Here is a 15798-nt window from a genome sequence, read left to right on the forward strand (position 1 = left end):
GAGAGCAAAAAAGGGAATCAACTTCACACAGATTCAGTTTGTGACTTGGTATTGACTTGTCAGCAATTTGTGGGATGCATAGTGCAGATTAGAGAGTTTGAAAAACTGCTGAATATCTATCTGTCTGTCTCTCTTTGTCTTTCTGCATGCCTTAATTCTCTCCTTTCTTTCACCATTTGCACTTCTGCTAACACAATTACTGCTTTTATTTGGATGTTCATAGGAGACTTGAGCCCCTTGGTGACTCTAGAGAAGCTGCAGAAGTAGTTTAAGGGATACCAGAATATGTTGATAGGAAAAGCAACAAGTTATAAGATCATCATGGAAAAATGGTGGAAACAAAACCTTTGTTTATAGAAAAACATAGGGGGTCCTATTCGCAGTTTGCCACAAGGAGACAAGGTAAACACGTAGAATACTGTGCTGAACGTTTTGATCAATTTCTTGACCAGCACGGACAGGAAAGCTGGTCAGATAGAAGTAAAGCTGCTAGAGGCTTGATATTTTCAGGAAGTCTATGACCCTCAACATAGACGAAAGCATTACGATTAAAAACCTCAAAGGGGATTCTGCACATTATGGACATGAACTTACTGTCGTCTGTATTTGTATTATTTGCCATGTTAAAGAGAAATGCTGACAAGCACAGGACCCAGCAACCAACTTTCAGCAGAGCCTTCGGGTCGTTGCCTCAGAGCTGTCAGATTTTTCACAGGAGACATGTGACAGAGTGTACAGTGGGTGAAAAGTAGGTGGTATTCACTCTGATTTATTTATTTTTTTTAACTCTGCTTAATATTTTAGTCAAAAGAAGTTTTGACCTTCTTGTCTGACAGGGCAGGTTCTGATAATCCAGCTGCTGGACAATATTTTACGACTAAAAAAGGGAATGTTTGTCATGTTTGTCAGTAACCCTGTCAGTGGATTTCTCCTGTTGATTGGCCTGTTCCTGCAAAACTCCTGGTGGGCTCTAAACTCTCTTCTGGGAACATTCGTCTCCACTGTGTCGGCGATACTCCTCAGACAAAACAGGTCAGATGGCTCCATTTTGTCCTTTTCAACAAAAAGATAAATACAAAAGCCCAAAAACAGATTCACGCTATTCTACAGAAAGATTGTGCTTCTCCTCCAATTAGCTTCAGACTCAGTGAGATTTTATTTCTTCTGGTCCCAAATGTGTTCATGTCCATGTTGTGGTGAGTCAAAGAAAAAACAAAATACCAGTAAAGATTTTCTGCAGATTGGAAATGAAAAGTGGATAAAGTAAGAAGGAGCAACTTTGTATATTGTTTCTGCCGTTGAGATTTTTACATAAAGTAAATAAAATTCTTCAGACTTGTTAAAGACAAGTAGAAATGTAAAAGAAAATTTGTTTTTATTTAAGAAGCAAAATCTCACACAAAAACAATTAAAACAACTATTGAAGAGGGGAGAAAAAAGAAACCTTCAAAAAGTATTACATTTAATAAAATCCAGTGTCAAATTGGCAAACTAACGTAACTTTATTTTTGAAGTTGACCAGGTCTTCCAGTAACCTTTTCCAGTTTTTCCCAAGGCAAAGCTTTGCAGCTCATTTCCTATGAGTCACATTTTAAAACAGGAAAGATGTTATATGACATTACAACATTACAAAGATCTGTTGATCTTCAAAAATCTGGTTATTTTTCAAGGAAATAGCTACTCACCTAAACATTTCCGTACATAAAGTCTCAGCGTCAGCTTGAGCTGTCATGAATAAGACTGACAAAAAAAAAACAACTCAATGTGAGAGAACCGAAGCAAAGTGAGAAATCCCTGCTGTAATTAGGTCTCCATGGCAACCTTTAAATGCCATTAGATGCAGACTGTTTGTCTGGGATGCAAGACAAAATCGACTTTTTAGTCATATCATAATATCCCAATCCATGTCTCAATATTTGGCTTTTGTTTAAAAGAATAAATGAATTTTTTAAAAAATCTTCTGGATATTTGACTCAAATTCTGACTGTTTGTGAGATCCGACTGAGGTTGAGTTTTTCAGCAACAAACATTCCAGTGGCGCAGCGGCGTGAAACCATATCTGGAAAAGATCTGAATGCTCAGTATTAAGCACGGAGGAGGTTCTCCGATGCTGTGGGCCAAACAACCCAGAAGATTTGAAGTTCAGTTCTTCGAAATACTTTTAAAAATAAAATCTTGTTGCCACAGATACATTTTTTTGTTTTTGTTTTTCTAGCTGTATCATGATCCAAAATATGTGGCGAAATCGACACTGAAATAATTTGCCATGCTTCTTCCATCACCACCTCACTATATAGACCTACAACCTATGATAAACCTGCGGGGAGCCCACAAGTCTGGCAGGAATAATTTTATTAATACAAATATTTAATCGCAGTATATCCCTAATAAATCTGTGCACACAATTATACTTCTTCAATATGAAATTAGACCACTACAAAACAATGTTAACGTCGTTAAACCTTTTAAAGCTCTACCCACGGTTCCACTTCTGACAGTATTTGATAAACAACCATTTAATGTTTTGATCGCTTCTAATTTTTCAGTCTTTAATTCTTTATTTGTTTCTCTGTTAACAGCCCTGTAGTCTCCAGTGCTTTGTCCTCCATTATGACCAAATGGGATCTCCCAATTTTCACTTTGCCTTTCAATATCCTGACTTGCTTACACACCGCAGCAACAGGAACCACTCACCCATGTTTTCCAGAGGCATGTATTAGGTCTCACTGTATGCACACAGTAGAATTTTCTCAGGTGGTTTGTATTATAAGAAAAAGTGAAACTATTTTTTGCACCTTTAGGTGAAAATACAGCCCAAACTACAACTGCCCCATAGCGACTTCCTTGCAAACCTCAGTATACCCAAGGTGAATGAATACCTGCACATAATCAAAATCACTGCAGAACATTTTGACACTCAGCTCAGATGCAGTGCTTTTTTTATTATTATTTACAGCTATTCTTGTCTGTGCCAGTTGGCATTGGCCAGGTGTTTGGCTGTGACAGTCCCTGGACGTCGTGTCTCGTCCTTCTGGCCCTGCTGCTTTGCTCGCCAGCTATCTGCTTACATGCCTTGTTGGGCTCTGCTGCTGGTCTGTGCACGGGTAAATAGACACTGAGTTATTTGCAGAAGGGATGGTGGAAAGTTCAATGCGTAAAAATGTGCCAAAACTTGTTTCCTCCAACACAAATATGCAGACTGCATACTTATTTGGTGAAAAAAAGTAACCAAAGTGTGCATACTTTACATAGATGGCAAAATGCCTCGCAAAAGCTTTAATATCTCTTCAACTTTTTCTTGTCTTTGCATTAAACGTGGAACATTTCCAGTTTATTTGTATTTAAGTTGAAGTTTAGAGCTAGACCAAAACAAAGTAGTTGGGGATGAAAACGCATGCATGGTTTTCTAAATGTGTTACACATAAACCCTCGGAAAGCACTGCGTCCTGATGAGACACGATATCCCACAGAGCCAACTATTGTTGCAATTTAAGTCTTTTTAGTTGCCTCTACCAGCTTCATACACAAAGATGAACATTTCTCCTCATACTTCTTTGCAAATTAGCTGAAGCCTAGCCTAAGAATGTCCCTAAGACACATTTGTGAATATCAATGTTCAAGTCTTGAAATGGATTTTGATCAGTACATTAACTGGAGAACTACACAACATGAAATTGTTTAGCTTGAAGCTTATCGTCTGTCTCATTTTAAAGGAGTTGTTGCCAAGTAATAGATTTTTCTTCCATTGTTGCCTTGCATTTAGCTCCATCCATTTTACCAGGAGCTGAAGAAAAGCATCCGAACAGTGTGATGCTATGACCACAATGTTTTCCAATGGGCATGTTGTATAAATATGGATGTGTCGTGTTTTTCCCCCCTGCATTGTCTTTTGCATGTAAACCAACTAGTTCCGTTGTCTGACCAAAGCAGCTTTAAAAGGGTTAACAGCTTTACTGGAAAATTTCTCTACTTTTTACATTTCTATTTATTAAAAATTGATAGAATCACCCGAAAGAAAATGTTGCGAGTTCTGAAAAAAAAAGAGGATGCACTGAGTTTTCCTTCAGGAGGGCTCAGTACATTTATGGAACATGCTTTTCAAACATGCACTGTTTCGTGTGAAGCTGTCACATAAAATCTCAACAAAATGCTTTGATGCCTCTGGCTGCACGTGATATGACCACTTGTTCTTTGAATTTTGGTGCAGGACTTGCATTAGCTGCACCTCACGAAGACGTCTACTCAGGACTTTGGGGATATAACAGTGCGCTGTCCTGCATTGCTATTGGAGGGGTCTTTTATGGTTTAACATGGCAGACACACATACTGTCTCTAATATGTGGTAAGACTGAAAACTAAGTTTATTATTCTTCATCAGAAGTAGAAAACCGTGCTATAAAAGGTGTTTAAATGTCTTTTTCAGCATGTATCTGTGCATACGTGGCCTCAGCGATGTCAAAACTAATGTCTGTGGTAAGTTCGAAAGTTTCTTACTTTCGGAGGCTAATCATAGACCTTATCTGCAGGTGTCTCTGAGACAACGTGTCATGCTCTCCCACTTCTGTCCCATTCCCTATCAGCTCGCATTACCGGCCTGCACATGGCCTTTTTGCCTGTCAACTCTCATCTTCCTCCTACTTTCCTCGGAGAACTCGGCCATCTGCAGGCTGCCCCTGTCCGCTGTCTCCTACCCTGAGGAAAACCGTCACTACCTGAGACAATTAAGGATGTCAGAAAAGGCTCTGAGCAGCTGCAAGCCAGAACAGACTCCCGAGGGAATGGAGGGATGAATTCTTACCCGGAAATGTGAAAAGCAGTTACATTGAGTCTGTGAGAAAGATGCTATTTTGTATCAGTTTGAATGTGGTTGTTGTGATGTTCATGTTTTCTGCTTATATAACCAGATCAGTTACATAAAAATGAGTGTTTTCTGGTCGAATAATGCTTTGCACACAACGCAGTACATCTTGTGCTCTGCAGGTGGCGACAAACAACCACAAAAACAAAAAGCCAGACCAGATGAAAAATCAGGAAGATGTAAATATGTACCTGAACTATCAGTTGCAAGTTGTTGCGAGAAATTTCATTAATAACATAAAATAGTTTCTACCATGTGTGAAATCATTTAGGGCTCCCATGGGGAGAGGGGATGTGAGCATTCTTCTGCTCCTCATAGCCCAGTTTTGGTGGGTGCTTGTAGAAGATTTAATATTCAGCAGAGTCTTTCATCAATACAGACAATAAGCTGTGGGATATTTTCCAAATTGTTCCCCCTGCAAAATCCTCTCTCACTGCCAGCGATAATCCATCACTGCATTTCAATCTGTCCTCTTGATTTTCAGTCATTTCTCTTTGCTTCTCCCTTGTTTTAACCACTTTTTCATGAACCGGTTGTGTCGCTTATCTTTTCTCTTTCTCTTCATCCGTTATCTGTCTTCTCTTCATCTCTTGGATGATAACAGCCAATCTCGCCCCCTTCAAACAGAGCAACAAGATTTCAGACGTTTTGAAAAGAAGATGACAGGCTGCACACTAGGAGCTCTGTCTGGGTCGATGTTTGCCTGTGCATCTTAATGTCTGTGCCGCCATTTGGCTGTCTGTCTGTGCATCTGGTGCACTGAAGTCTGGCCAGAGTGAAAAATCAGAGCCAGTCACACTTACAGAAATGTGTGAGAGATGCAGACAAGGGGGGTGGAGAGAGGAGAAGGTGTGAGACGTGACAGGGGGATGGAGTTGAGATTTTTTCTCATAGTACATGGTGTTTCTCTTTGTGTTGTTTTAAGCTATGTTGATTCATCTGCTGCCCTTTGAAGGGCAGGGTGAGGGTTGGGAGCAGAATGATGTGGGATGAGGTTGGTGTCACATACTCTGTGCCAGTGCTGTGTGTTCACAGCAGGGTGAATCCTTTCTTTTTTTTGTTCCTGAGTCCCCTGCAGGACTTGCATTAGCTGCACCTCACAAAGACGTCTACTCAGGACTTTGGGGATATAAGAGCTAGACCAAAAAAAATTTGGTCTAGCATAACCAGTCCCATAACTTAGCAACAAGGGATGACAGCAGGCTGCAGGGATGAACTTTCCTCATCTGCTTGACTGTACCAGCAGTCACCTGGTTTTAATCCTGATGAAAACCTCTGGAAAGAGCTAAACATCAGAGTTCACTGAAGAGGCAGAAGATTCCTGATTTAAAGACAACATGGAAGAATGGGACAAAATGACGCCTGAGCCATGCATGCAAGTAGTTTCTCCAAGCAGGAGACATTTAGTAAATGTCAGTAAGTGTGTTCAATACTTCTTCCCTATGTCATTTCACATTATCACACATGACTTAATTCCTGAACTTATTTGTTTTGGTTTCTGTCTGTGTATGGATGACTTGGCTTGTTACCCAAACCTAGTAAACATTTTATGCCAATAGCAACTTTAGAAATATATTCACCATAAAAAATTGTGATGAGTTCAATACTTAATTTATCCGCTGTATAATTGCAACAGGTCAGGTTAAAAAGAGGAAAAAAATGCTAATTCAGTCTGGAAATGTGATCAAAACAATCTGATAGGTGTTTTTAAGTGTAGTCAACAATAAAATAAATACCACTTGATACAATTTGTCCAATAGCTTTTTTGTTTTGGTACATAAACGAATTAGAAAAATACAGAAAACTGTGTCACAAAATTGTCAAAGTGATTTACTGAACCATTAATTTAATTTACTGAATGTTAATTTATGCAGACCATAAATTAAACAGATCAGATGCCATTAGAAACATTACAGCTACTGTATGTTCTCTGAAATAAGAAAGTGGAAGCTCCAACAAACAAAGGGATCGGAGCCTGTCAGTGCTGCGAAAACCAAATGTGTGAGAACAGCAAACATGATGAGAACAACATGAGGCATGTGAGCCTTCTCGCCAACCAACAATTACAGTGTCACTCCTGCTCGATGCTTTAAATGGTGTTCATTCCTGTGAGACTGACAGGACACTTTGTGTTTCTGCAAAAGAGAGAGAGAGAGCGACATTGTGTGAACGTGTTAAAAGGAAGGGGAAAAAACAGGCCAAATGCAGCCAAAATGTTCCTGTGGGCTGGGAGATTGAATGTCGCCTGTTGTGATTCACTCCATCCTGCTTGATCTGTGAATAGTATCCAAGAGCTGCTATCTGGCGCATGACGCTCCGGGGTGATCATGTTCAAACCAAATTTGTCTACTGCTTCCTGTAAGACGACAGGAGAATCCCCAGGAAACTCCATCTTCCATTGGAGGAAGCTTCTATGGAGGAGGAAGTATTTCCATTTATGTACGCTCCCTGGGACTATGCCGTTCCGATCCATGACTATGGTACAGTGTGTGTCGTAATCCTGTAGTATGTGTAGAGTTGCCTCAAATAGAAACGGCAGACTTCAATGGAAGGAAAATGGCAATAAGGTAGATGCTGCATTTTAGCAACGTGTGACCCTCATCTGCTGGCAGTTTTATACTCATAATAAAATGTTTTATTCTCCATGAATTATCCATCCATCCATCCATTTTCTGAGCACCCTTCTCCCTAACGGGGTCGGGAGGTGCCGGTGCCCATCTCCAGCTGCGTTCCGGGCGAGAGGTGGGGTACACCCTGGACAGGTCGCCAGTCTGTTGCAGTCTCCATGAATTAGTTGAATTGAAACTTTTACTTAAGCTAAAGATCACACTTTTGTATAGTTTTCCCACGTGTGAATGAATGGAAGAGCAAGAGTAAAATTCCTATTTATCAGACAAATTCCAAATTATGGAGGTAAATAAGACCTCTTTATTTTCTACTAATATGGGGTCCCTCAGGGTTCTATGTTTAAGTCCAACTCTCTACAGTCGAACGTTGGATAGGCATGAGAAAAGACTAACACTGAGGTACAAAGAAACAAGAAACCTTCTTGCTGGAGATACAAACTCTTCTGTGGGTTAGAGCTTTTTGTGTCAAATGGTTCAAAAATAAAAATGAGGTGGTGAGACACCAACATGTTTTGTGTTATAACAAGTCAACACACATACAAAGTAGGATGAGATATGTAACTTCAGAACTTTTTCCATTTTCATTACAACATGTAATATATAACATTCAACAACAACAAAAAACCTAACAAACCTGATAAAAATAAATGAATAAAATAAAATAAAGCAACCGACTTGACAGTAAGGTAATTTTGATTCAGCTCCAGTGTTGAGTCTTCTTGGGTAGACTCAACACCTAGCATCAATGATGATCTGATAAACCTGTTTATAGCAGAAATAAGGTTCAGTGATCCCAGACTGATTTTCTTGAGATTTGATTCTTTAACTGAAGTCATTGTTTTACAGAGTGGCTCAAAGGATCAAAATATCACTGTGTAAAGGTAACAGTCAGGACAAATACACAAATAACCCATAGTACTGCATGCAAACCGTGGCAACGCAAAAAGTTGTTGACGAGAAGGGAAAATATTAACAGCAATGCCATTACTGAAGTTGGTCATTTCTCAAATACTGGTGAAAAATTCACAACAGAAATAAGTCACGGGCGACTGAAGAATTTGCACAATTTGTACTGGAAAACTGTCAGAATAATCACTCGTGTTTTCAAGCTGTCCTGGATGAGATCTGACAACAAGATTGTCACAGCTTTTTACATTTTTTTATGCTTTTCACTCTAACAAATGTGCTTATCAAATGTCACAAATTGGATGAGACATTTTGAGACGATTCATCAGGGCCTTAATGTTTTTACTCCTCAAAGTTGACCTTTTGTAGTTTTTTTTTGTCCATTGTGCTCAGTTTTCCTTAGCTGTAAACCCCCCACTTATATACCGCAAGCCGTTAATATTCAGTTAAGTGGATCTGTGAAAGTTATCCCATAAGATATCAAATGTTCCACCAAGTCCTGTGATTGATGAGATTTTAATGAGTTTTTATTAATTGTGCTGACATGCCCATCTGCTCTTTCTCCTCCCTGACAGTATTAATATCTTCTCATTTTGCCCTCCACCAGGAACAGACACATTCAGCCTCTGCTTCTGCCTTTTTTTTTCATTATTTATTTTTTGCTACTTTAGCTTGAACTAAAATTGACATTAGATCTTCAAAATCTTCGCTTTATCACGTCTGGAAAACATTTACATTAGATGGCATCAAACTTGTCAACATCTCAAAATTTCACACATCACAAAATGTCCACATTGGCATCGCAGGCCTTTTTTTTTTTTAACACATTGGGTTACATAACATCAGACTGGCTTTTTACTCCCACAGCTGCCTGTTGTCTAGTGGCCCGTGTGCATTGCTTTGCCTTCATTTTCATCCAGTAGTGCCATTTCTTTTCTTTTTTTTGCTGGCTCTCGTAGGCGGTGCATTTATATAAACCCCTGCTTGATTCATTGCTTTCTACACTCACCTGAAAACTTCAATAGCTAATTTGAGGTGCAGAAAATAGCATTTCATTGTTGGTCACTGGAACATTCTAACATTAGAATTCAATTGTGTTCTTTTTGTGTGTGTGCGTGTGTCATGAAGTCCGAGGGATAATATTAGATGCGGTCTGAAATAGAAAATTCAAGACTTTTCTAACATATTTTGTAAAATGAAAATTTCACAAGGATTATTGCTGTATTATGTCTTTCTTTCTTTTTTTACATCTAGTGCTGCGCACCTGGGTTAAAATGAATGCTATGTCCGGATGTTATGCTTCAGTGGTTTGTCTAGCAAATGCCAATGTTTTTTTTTTTTTTTAACTTTACTAAATCTATTTCATTTATCGATTTTAAGCCAGGAGCCTTTGACCAATATGCTTATGTGTCTAGACTTAGACTTAGACTTGTACTTTATTGATCCCTTGGGAAGACTCCCTCTAGCAATCATTTTAGTTATTATTCAGACAAGAAGAAAAAAGAAATTATTGCTTTAGCTCTTACACTTTTTTCTTGTGTTTTTCTGCTAGTCATAAATGGTGGGCAAAGTACTAGAAATACTGTCTAGACAAAGATTAAAAAAAAAGATTTTCTAAGAATTTTTTTTTTTTAAATCTGGAAGAAATGATCTGGTGTCATTTTGGATTGATGATGTATATTTTTGGTTTGTAGTTTGATTACTTATGCAATGTCTTGCAAAAGTATTTATTCTCCTCTTTAAGGAATATATTTTAATCAACTTCAGATATCCAGAGATCAGAGATTTTCCTAGTGATTCTTTGGAAAATTGCTTGAATTTGGACAGAAAGAATCTGCAAACAGCCATTAACAAGTCCTGCTATATGCCATATGTAACTTGTCACACTGATGAGGCATGTGATGAACTGCAAAGGAGATATTTAAAGTGGTTTTCAATAGTGACTTTCTTTTTGATATTTTTCCTCATGAGGCAAGTTTTCCCACATGGACAGATCCTCCCGCCAGATTGATCCAGTCGATCTCTCCAGCTCTCCCACAGTTACCAGGAGCCTCTTAATGGTTTCTCTGATTAACGTTCTCCTCCTCATAGGTTCCGAATATATCTTGGCTGGCTTGTATATGGGTCATCCATGATGGATTGTTTAACGTTTGAAAGTTTTAACAACCTAACCTGCTTCATGCTTATCCCTGACATGTCTCCTGCATTTCTCTGTCTTTATGTTGCTGTTTCTTTCTGAATATCTTCAGCTGAAATGCTGCAACTATACAAAAACTCAATTAGCTAATGTAATTACTTCTCACTGCAGTTGGTTGCACTTGGTTTTTAAAGAGATAACTAAGCAAATAGCCTTGCATATAAATGAACATTACTCGTTTTCACATGTTATCAAAAAAATATTGAAAATCATACCTGCATACTTTAAAACTATGCTGTACTTGACTGTGGTTGTGATGATGTGACAAAAAGTGAAAAAGGTGCAAGTATGCATTATTTTTGCAAAACATCTTATAAAAGGCAATCAAGTACTGTGATGAACTTGCTTGCTCGACAAATATATTTGTAAATATTAATAAGAATCTCAGCGGAGGGATTCCATCGTCGAGAGTTGGATGTGCAGACATAGTTTCTCTTCTCTTTTTTTTCTCGCTTTCTCTCTCTCTCCAGTCTGCTTTCTATTCAAGGAAAGAGGACTCAGTGTACCCAGTCGTGACAGTCTGCTCCGGTCTCTCTTCTAGAACTCCGGAAACAAGCCTCTAGATGGAAGAGGAGGCTGCAACATCCGCGTGATCATCGCTCGAGCACCAATGGCCTTCCACCGGGTGCGCTGAGCACACCGGCATCCCGTGAGGAAATGGGCGGTCCCGGGAAAGCTCGACCGGGATGCGTGGGCGGCGGAGGGAACGGTGTAAAAGGAAAAAAAAAAAGGAGCTGCGGCGGCGGTATATAAGAGAGCCGAGCAGAGATCTCAGACAAGACAGAGCTTAGAGAGCCCGGAGCAAAAGCGGAGCGATTTCAGCACCACACATCCTGTGGACAGCGACTCGTAGCAGCTCTTAAAACAAACGGACAACAAAAAACTAATCATGGTTCTCATCTGGACCCAGTTCGGAGTGAAGCAAAAGAATGGAAATGTCAAGTGCAAAGTGCGAGTGATGCACAGGGGTGACAGCTCCGGATCATCATCGTCAGCTGTAAGTACAGTTTGTTTGTTTTTTGCTGATTTTTGTTTTTCTTCTATGTATTTTAAAGTTACATGGCATTCCTTGCCCGCGTTTGTACTCCGCCGGCATCTGTAGGAGATGCTGTCATTTCATTCATCCACGTGCCAGAAACGCGGATTCCCTATCAGCCAATCGCTGCGGAGATTCTCAGTTGTTGGGGGGGAAAGTCTTTTCACGATCCCTTCACATGGTTTACCCCCCTCTCTCTCACGTTGGGTTGGGATCAGCCTATAAAATTTATGCATCTGCTCAGCAGCACAGATAAGGGTGTTTCCCCTTAGAGAATTAAAACTGAAGGTGATTTCTTGCTTTGTAGAAAGAAATCAATCATTTGTATCTTTGTAGCTGCAGTTTTCATCAGCGATTCTGTTTGGAATTGCACTTTGTGGATAGATATATAATCAACAACTGGTGTTAAATGAAATGTTACAACATATGTGTCAGCATGTAGAAAGTATGACAAAATGATCTAAAAATCTAAATTGTTGTGTTCCTTCAGGAGAGCACCAAGTCTGAGCAGGACACGCCCTGCCTCTCCATCAAACCCACAGGCAAGGACTTCTACAAGGTCCTGGGCATCTTGCCTGAGTCCAATGAAGATGAGATCAAGAAGGCCTACAGGAAGATGGCCCTCAAGTTCCACCCAGACAAGAACAGTGACCCCGATGCGGAGGAGAAGTTCAAAGAGATTGCAGAAGCTTATGAGATCCTGACCGACCCCCAGAAGAGAAGCATTTACGACCAGTTTGGAGAAGAAGGTGAGCAGATGTGACTTCATGTATATACTTTGAATTGTTCAGTCTCGGGCACAACATTTGCATAGCGATGACTGAAATCCGTCAGGAAATATGTTTTTTGTTTTTTTTTAACAATTTCTCTATTGTCTTTTTTAGGTCTTAAAAATGGAATTTCAACAGGCCAAGGCAACATTTTCCGCCAAAATTTCCAAAACGACCCCCACGCCACCTTCTCCTCTTTCTTTCACAACTCTGACCACTTCGACATCTTCGGCAGTGACCCCGATGCCGACGATGATCTCTTCAACCCCTTCCGGCGATCCACCTTCACTCACCTGGGTGGCTTCGCCGGTTACGAGGCCGGCCTGCGGAAGGGCGGGCGGCGCCTGTCTGGCGAGACCGTGGTGCACGACCTGCCGGTGACCTTGGACGAGGTGATGCATGGCTGCACAAAGCAAATAAAGATCACACGCAGCCGCCTCAACTCTGACGGCCGAAGCCTGCGAACCGAGGAGAAGGTGCTGAACGTTGTGGTGAAGAAAGGCTGGAAGGCCGGGACCACGATCACCTTCCCCAGGGAGGGGGATGAGACCCCCAACAGCCCTCCTGCAGACATTACCTTCATTCTCAGGGATCAAGACCACCCAGAGTACAAGAGAGATGGGTCCAACATCATCTACACAGCCCAGATCACTCTTAAAGAGGTGAGTTTCTTGTTAGTTAGTTATGAACCACATTCTAAAACACTCATCAACTCTTTGTTCTAGAAATTCACAAGACAAACTATACATATTCTTAATTCAGTCTTTTAACAGAAAGCTTTGTTCCACTGATAGACCCTCACAAACCAAATGGCAGCAGTCTGCCAACACCTCCATTACCTCAGCAGCCCCTGCAGAGGGAGAGAGAGAAAAAAAAAAGAAGCTAAATTTAGCCTTGCCTGCTGACTGCACCCACGAATCGCATTTCAGCCTCCCTCTTAGCCACTAGACTCACTGCAGCCCCAACAGGCCAGGCAGAGAAAGAGAGAAAGACACAGTTCCACTGGCTCGCTCCGTCTCAGCCTCTCAGTTCCTCCAGCCCACGCACAGATTAGCAGAGCAGCAGTCACAGAGACTGACATTTCAAATAGCTCCTCCGTCCTCATTTGGCTCCCTATCAGTCACAGAAACACTTGACTCCCACACACAGGAGCGAAATAGAACGCTGGTTATAACATCTGTACCACTGTTGCATAATTCAGAAAATCTTTTCACAAGAATGCGTACATAACATTTAGCAGTTACACAACTGTTCATGTTCCACTTTCCTTCAATGATTTTGAAGCTGATATTGACAACAGGCTCCCAGGACTAACTTTACCTCCCTCTTGATTTGTCTCCAGGCTCTCTGTGGATGCACAGTCAATGTCCCAACGCTGGACAACCGCATGATGCCTTTACCGTGCAGCGACATCATCAAGCCAGGTGAAGTCCGGCGGCTGAGGGGCGAGGGTCTCCCGCTGCCCAAGAGCCCGTCCCAGCGGGGCGACTTGGTGGTGGAGTTCCAGGTGCTCTTCCCCGACAGGATCCCGCCACAGTCGCGCGAGATCATCAAGCACAGCCTGGGACAGTGCTAGCCTGCTTCACTTCTACTTGACACAGCATCATCATGTGTCTTTCTCAATTCTGAACCACATCCTTGCCTATGGTGCTAATGTCACAACCAATCACAGCCTCTTATTGTGCTTGGAAAAGGCAAGCAGACCTGAGTTGGAAGTCAAACTGGACTTTAGAGAGGAGACTTTCTGAACTAGTACAATGCACAACTTCTGGTGCCATGTGAGTGGTAGCTGCTGGACTGATGAAAGGTTTCTTAGCTGTCTGAGGCAAGCATTCACTCAACAGCCTTCTCTTAGACAAAAAGGTGTACATGTACTGTTATACTTGCAAGCCTATGGCAGGATATCAGTGTGCTATTTAAGTCTGTACAGACTTGCTTAAACCTGAGTGGTAGAAACAAGTGAAGAAAACAAAAACACCACCTTACTTCTTTTCTTCTTATTATTATTATTCTTCTTATGGTTATATGGTGTTCATATGACTGATCTTTTGCATTGTTTTTTTACAATAGCAAAAACTACTTGTGTGCAAAGGTCTACTTTGTGTGCAAAATGAAAAAATGTTGTCTCTAAAAGAGATTCACTTGTCAAATGTTCTATTGAATGACTAGAAAAGTTTGTATATGATCTGCAATAAGAACTGCTGATGTGTTCCTACTTTATTCTACGGCATGAAAATGAAAATAAAATAATTTTAAAAAACACAAACGTGACTGTGGTTTTCTATTGTTGCATACGTACAAGAACCTCAATTTATAGACCTAATTAGGTCATTAGGTCTACAAACAAATGAATAAGGAAATCTCCTTTTTATACTTGAAAAACACATTTGGTGGTCAATGTTATCAATGATTATAGATTTACAATACAAATATCCAGAATCAGTTTCATTGCATTGGCATAAAAAGTGGAAATACTATGTAGAAGTTACTCAAATAAAAGTGTAGAGTGTTCTTTTTCTAGAGCTCCCACATGTCTGGACAAATATTTCATCAATAAATTTTCATGTTTATTATAGATCTTTTAACAGAAATTACCTACAAATGCAGTACATGTGATTTCTTGGTTTTCTATTGTTAATTTGCAAAGTGCTCACATTGTCTTTCCACCTTTTCATAACGGATTATTTGTGTGTGAAATTTTGAGGAAATAGGATAATTCAATACAATTTGGAATAAAGCTGAAACACAGCAAAATGTGGAAAAAGTGAATCGCCGCATACTTGCTGAATGCAAAGTACATGAACAAACTGTAATCTGTCAGACAAGTAAGAACACACTGTCCCCACAATTAAGTGCGTTGGTGGAGCTATGCATACTGTGGGGATGCTATTTTATGCACAGACAAGAAGTCCTATCAGGGAAAAAGAAAAGGAAGATGGATGAAGCTAAACATTTGAAAGCCATTAGGGAAAAAAAACATGTCGGAAGTTGCAAAAAAACTTGAGACTGGGTTGAAGGATCACCTTCCAATAGGATACTAACACTGAAAATACAGCCAGAGCTATAGCTTAATGGTTAATACCTGCTGTGCCTACAGTCATTCCTGAAGCAAAAGCATTGATTTGACTCCACTTATCTGAGTCAAAATGATTCCTGGCCTCTGCTGAGGTTATTTTGACTTAGATATATTGCAGCAAGTACAAAGCTAAAACGCAGGGCATGCATAGTTAAGCTCAACGTCCAGCTTGATTGATGACATGGGATCATTTTGTCATTTAGTTATTTATTCAGCCATCACAATCTTTCTCTTGAGTCACAGACAATTTCTAAATTAAAAACCTAATTATTTTAGATTTATGCTTGTAAAGCCCTTTGACAACAAGGTAGCATTTTTCTTCCATTGC

General features: G+C 40.2%; 2 protein-coding genes across 2 annotated transcripts; both read left to right on the forward strand.

Annotated features, from left to right (window-relative positions):
• Positions 1 to 832: 832 nt before the first annotated feature.
• Positions 833 to 11129, forward strand: LOC129374092 (urea transporter 1-like; the record flags this gene model as incomplete). The annotated part of the gene is given in 10 exon segments (XM_055052296.1): positions 833 to 1050; positions 1093 to 1157; positions 1160 to 1196; positions 2580 to 2709; positions 2802 to 2867; positions 2957 to 3104; positions 4208 to 4342; positions 4424 to 4473; positions 4581 to 4704; positions 11059 to 11129. Coding segments are annotated over 10 exon segments (1044 nt in total), but the record flags the coding sequence as incomplete, so codon positions are not given.
• A 30-nt stretch (positions 11130 to 11159) lies between these two features.
• zgc:122979 (uncharacterized protein LOC641576 homolog) lies at positions 11160 to 14643 on the forward strand. The gene is made up of 4 exons (XM_055052388.1): positions 11160 to 11585; positions 12115 to 12373; positions 12509 to 13056; positions 13737 to 14643. Exons 1-4 carry the CDS (start codon positions 11478 to 11480, stop codon positions 13968 to 13970), a joined length of 1149 nt encoding a protein of 382 aa, XP_054908363.1. The 5' UTR covers positions 11160 to 11477; the 3' UTR covers positions 13971 to 14643.
• Positions 14644 to 15798: the final 1155 nt, after the last annotated feature.

This window comes from Poeciliopsis prolifica, unplaced genomic scaffold, assembly GCF_027474105.1.
Source record: "Poeciliopsis prolifica strain line A6 unplaced genomic scaffold, Auburn_PproV2 SCAFFOLD035, whole genome shotgun sequence".
Taxonomy (NCBI): domain Eukaryota; kingdom Metazoa; phylum Chordata; class Actinopteri; order Cyprinodontiformes; family Poeciliidae; genus Poeciliopsis; species Poeciliopsis prolifica.